We start from the raw sequence: 4958 nt of genomic DNA on the forward strand, positions 1-4958 counted from the left end.
AATTAACAAAAGGGAAGAGGCCGATAGAGAGGCACAGAAGATTAAAAGTTAAAACCAGAACAAAAATAGAAAAAACAATCAACTAATTCGAGAAAAAAAAGAGGGAAGTCCATGATGAGCGCATCATCATGATGAGCATGGGATCCATGGTCACTTCCATAGATCCGTAGATCCGTAGATCCGTAGATCCGATCATGGAGACAATACCCGACACGTGTCCTCACGCCGTACGTGTGGACCTTTGGTCCAGCGCGCCAAACCCAACTAACCCCCTCACACCCCCACACTCTCCTCTTCCCCTCACTCCCCTCCTCTTCTCGTTCTATAAAAAACGGTCCAAATCCTTCGCATTTTAACAAACTCATAACCAATTAAATTAATCCCCGCCTCTAATCCTCCCCTTTTGTTTTAATGTGCACTAATTTCTTAATTTAATTAGTTTAATCCCCCTCCCTTTTTTTTCCCTCTCTCTCTCTCTAATAATGGCCGTTCGTCGGCGACCGCCAAACCCCTCCTCCCCCGGCGAACCCGCTAAATCCCAGAAGCAAAACCTCAAGGCCTCCGACGCGCTTCCTCTGCCGCTCTACCTCACCAACGGCCTCTTCTTCACGCTCTTCTTCACCGTCGCCTACTTCCTCCTCCACAGGTGGCGCGAGAAGATCCGCACGTCCACGCCGCTCCATGTGCTGACGCTCTCGGAGATCGCCGCCCTCTTCTCCCTCTTCGCCTCTGTCATCTACCTCCTCGGCTTCTTCGGCATTGACTTCGTCCAGTCTTTCGTCTCCCCTAACAACGCCCGCGCCCCCCACGACCCCTGGAATGACGTCGTCGCCGTCGAACAACAACCAAAAAATGACGTCGTCCGCGTCGCACCCCTCTCCGCCGCAGGCGGCGGCGCGTCGTCGTCGGAAGACGAGGACATAATCAAATCGGTAATGTCCGGAACGACGCCCTCCTACTCGCTCGAGGCGAGTCTCGGGGACTGCCGGCGAGCGGCGGCGATACGGCGGGAGGCGTTGCAGAGGACGACATGTCGATCGCTGGAGGGCCTGCCGTTGGAAGGCTTCGACTACGAGTCGATATTGAGGCAGTGCTGCGAGATGCCGGTCGGGTATGTTCAGATCCCGGTAGGAGTGGCCGGGCCGATGCTGCTGGACGGCGAGGAGTTCACGGTTCCGATGGCGACGACGGAGGGTTGCCTGGTGGCGAGCACCAATAGGGGATGCAAGGCCATCCACTTGTCGGGCGGGGCCCAGAGCGTGGTTCTTAAGGACGGCATGACTCGGGCGCCCGTTGTCAGGTTCAGCTCTGCCGCCAGAGCTGCCGAACTCAAGTTCTTCGTCGAGGACCCTCTCAACTTTGATTCTCTCGCCGTCGTTTTCAACAGGTAGGCTAATTCAACTCTCCTCTCCTCCAATTATTATTATTTTTCTTCTAATAATTCCATTTTTTAGCTGCAATTTGTAATTATAATAATCAATTTCTTACTGTTAAAAAAGTTGGTGAGTGCATTTTTTTCCTTTTTTGATTATCTTTTTTGCTATTTGCGAGACTAAGTCAACACGTTTTTTCGGGGAGCGCATTTGAGGTGTAGGGTGAACTTTATTTGAATAAATATTTAAATAAGAATCTGTTTCTAGTAAAAGTTAGTGAATTTTATTCTGTTCATCTACCGTCTCTTTATGATGTTGATGCCTTGATGCCTTGATGTTTGTTTTGTTTTAATTTATTTTTCCTACATGAATAATTTTACGCAATTTTCATACTTAACCAAAAAAAAAAAGAAGAAGTTTGTTTGTTGACTGCATCTGCATGCCCTGTTGTTCAGATCTAGTAGATTCGCAAGGCTTCAAAGGATACAATGCGCAATAGCAGGGAAGAATCTGTACATGAGGTTTACTTGCAGCACTGGAGATGCCATGGGAATGAACATGGTCTCCAAAGGCGTCCAAAATGTTCTTGATTTCCTTCAAAGTGACTTCCCTGACATGGATATCGTTGGCATCTCTGGTAACTTAATTAATCTCCTCTCTTCTTTTTAATTATATCCCATAATAATGAAAAATCATTATTGTCCAAGTAATGTCCTCATCTCAACTATCACATGCATGGATTATGGATACTAATTATAATTTAATCATTATGACAATGTTATTTCGCTAGACTATCTCGTAACATAAGATGTTTATGTTTACCGCATATGTGATTTAAACGACGCAAGTTTGGTAGAAATATTTTCTATAGCTCATGAGGTTGATTTAGTTTTGTGTTTATTCTGTACTGTGCAGGAAATTTCTGCTCAGACAAGAAACCAGCAGCTGTAAATTGGATAGAAGGGAGAGGCAAATCTGTGGTATGTGAGGCAGTGATCAGGGAAGAGGTGGTGAGGAAGGTGCTGAAGACGAATGTGGCTGCCCTAGTGGAGCTTAACGTGCTCAAAAACCTTACTGGTTCTGCAATGGCTGGTGCTCTTGGTGGATTCAATGCCCACGCCAGCAACATTGTTTCTGCAATTTACTTAGCCACTGGGCAGGACCCTGCTCAGAATGTAGAGAGCTCTCACTGCATCACCATGATGGAAGCCGTCAACAATGGCAAGGACCTTCATGTCTCAGTCACCATGCCCTCCATTGAGGTACAATTACAACCATAATTAATGCTTAATTTAGTGTAATTAACTTAACTTAATTATACTTCATGCTCAATTTTAAATGAATTTGAAAGGTGATGTTAGATCCATAACCAGATTGTTCTGTTCTAGAGAATTTGTCTTATGCCTTTTAAAAATTCCAGGGTGTGGAGGGTTCCCAATATATATAAAAATACACCATACCAATGCAGAATCTGCGGACTTTGCTTTCTTTTCTGGGTTTGTTTTTTTGGGGAAAGAAAACATTGAAGTGATGATTCTTGTGGAGATCTTCAATTGAAAGGACACCTAATCCCAATTTTGTTGTTTTTTTATAAATTTTTTATAAATTTTCAGGTGGGAACAGTTGGAGGAGGAACACAACTTGCATCCCAATCAGCCTGCTTGAACCTATTAGGTGTGAAAGGAGCAAGCAAAGACTCTCCTGGTTCAAACTCAAGGAAATTGGCCACCATTGTAGCTGGCTCTGTCCTAGCAGGGGAGCTCTCACTCATGTCAGCCCTGGCAGCTGGTCAGCTGGTCAAGAGCCACATGAAATACAACAGGTCTAGTAGGGATGTCTCAAAACTTGCTTGCCCCAGCTAAATATGGAAAGAATTAAAAACCAAACCCCCTTTGAATCTTGATGTATGTAGCCAGCAAGACAAATTAATTTAAGCTCACAAAAGGACACTTTTGGGGGTTGTGGGTTGGGGAGAGAACATGCATGGTGGGTGTGTCACATGTGTTAGAGAAGAATTTTTGTATATGGGGTGAGCAATTTCAATGGAGAAAAGAAAAGAAAAAAAGCAAAAAGCCTCTGTGCATGGTCTTTTTCCAAGATGTACTGAGAGCCTACAATTATTTAGTGTGGGTGGGGGCAGGAAACACACAGAGAGAGAGAGAGAGAGAGAGAGAGAGAAAGAGAGCATAGGAAATGTTGGTTTTTATATCTTTGTGGTTGTGAGGAGCAAGAGGCCCCCAGTGTTTGTTGGTAGTAGTAGCTGGCTGTTGTTGTAATCTTTGATTAAATTGTTTGTTGTTGTTGTTAATTTGCCTTCTAGTTTGTATTTTTTAATTAGAGGATTAAAATTAAACATCCCCAAAATGGGTTTTGTCCTTTTTGGCTCTGTATATTATTATTAGCATTATCATATGGTATCAGGTTGGGATTAATGAATCTTAGGTTAGCTTGCAGTTGATGCATATCTCTTCATGTCTTTGGATGAATGTGGTTGCGCTTTGCGCTTGTTTCAATAAAAAAATATCATACAATAGAGCATAGATTCACAACACAACCACATGAACATTATTATTATTTTTTTGATTAAGCCTATGAAAGTATATAATTGAGTCTTAACTCAGAGAAAAACTTATCAATATCAACGCGTATGCTTATTTCTCTTTATATTTTTATTAACGTAATAAAAAAAGAAACATACATATATTCTGTTACATACAAGTTCTTTCTCTTTCAATTTCATGATTGGTCGGTCTTGAGCCCTCCTACTACTTCCACAGAAGTTAAGGTGTGAACTCATAGACAAACTAAAACTCTTTATATGGCCACATGATTTAGAATTCAGAGTACTTGGTCTACCAAAAAAAGGAAAAAGCCAAAGGCTCAGGGTCCACCGTGACTTGAAGAAATCGACCCATATATGGACGGATGCCAAAAGAGGTTGAGGGGACAGCTAAATTATGGCCAACATAAGTTGTAATGGTTAAAGATTAGACATATTAATCACAATTTGTTTAATAATTAATCTCCACAATAGTAGTTGATATGAAATTGCCTTTACAAAAACCAAAAGGGAAATGAACGTGGGACCACTTTATGAATAGTAGAAGAAAATGTCAAAATAATAAAGTGAAGGCAAATTCGCCGTCTGTGGGAATCGAACCCACGACCACGTGGTTAAAAGCCACGCGCTCTACCAGCTGAGCTAAGACGGCTTGCTTGTTCTCATTCAGTTTGTTTGTCTTCTTAATGGCATCTTTCGAGCAGCAACAAAAACTTTTTGGGTTTTGTCGGTCGGGCTGATAGTGGGGAATTGTATTGGGCTTGGGCCCTACAAGGGAAGAAGAATTAGGTCAGGTGAGATTGGCCCATCCTACAGTCACGGGGCACACTGGGCTAATGACCCATCATAATATATGGTCAGACAGACGAGTGGTAGGGAAGAGGAGCAACTTCATTTTGGACATTTTCTTTTACTTTACTTTTTGATTCAATCAGGGTTAGGCTTTTTTACTTGTCAATTGAATGTGTTTTTGGGCAGTGTTATTCCAAAGTTCAGTTTGTAAATTTATTTTTCTCAATTCGTGT

The 4958-nt window shown here is 42.6% G+C and overlaps 1 protein-coding gene and 1 non-coding gene across 2 annotated transcripts; one reads left to right on the forward strand and one right to left on the reverse strand.

Moving 5' to 3' along the window:
• The first annotated feature begins 482 nt into the window (after positions 1 to 482).
• On the forward strand, positions 483 to 3748 carry LOC117634036 (3-hydroxy-3-methylglutaryl coenzyme A reductase 2-B-like). The gene is made up of 4 exons (XM_034367936.1): positions 483 to 1387; positions 1829 to 2010; positions 2289 to 2635; positions 2987 to 3748. Exons 1-4 carry the CDS (start codon positions 483 to 485, stop codon positions 3233 to 3235), a joined length of 1683 nt encoding a protein of 560 aa, XP_034223827.1. The 3' UTR covers positions 3236 to 3748.
• A 764-nt stretch (positions 3749 to 4512) lies between these two features.
• Positions 4513 to 4585, reverse strand: TRNAK-UUU. The gene has a single exon. It is a non-coding gene; the product is annotated as a tRNA-Lys (tRNA).
• Between the last annotated feature and the right edge of the window lie 373 nt (positions 4586 to 4958).

Source organism: Prunus dulcis, chromosome 7 (assembly GCF_902201215.1).
Source record: "Prunus dulcis chromosome 7, ALMONDv2, whole genome shotgun sequence".
NCBI lineage: Eukaryota > Viridiplantae > Streptophyta > Magnoliopsida > Rosales > Rosaceae > Prunus > Prunus dulcis.

Coding starts and splice junctions, on each gene's coding strand:
- LOC117634036 (XM_034367936.1), top strand. CDS start 483: ATGGCCGTTCGTCGGCGACCGCCAAACCCCTCCTCCCCCGGCGAACCC. Junction 1,388..1,828: donor CTCGCCGTCGTTTTCAACAG/GTAGGCTAATTC, acceptor CCTGTTGTTCAG/ATCTAGTAGATTCGCAAGGC. Junction 2,636..2,986: donor TCACCATGCCCTCCATTGAG/GTACAATTACAA, acceptor ATAAATTTTCAG/GTGGGAACAGTTGGAGGAGG.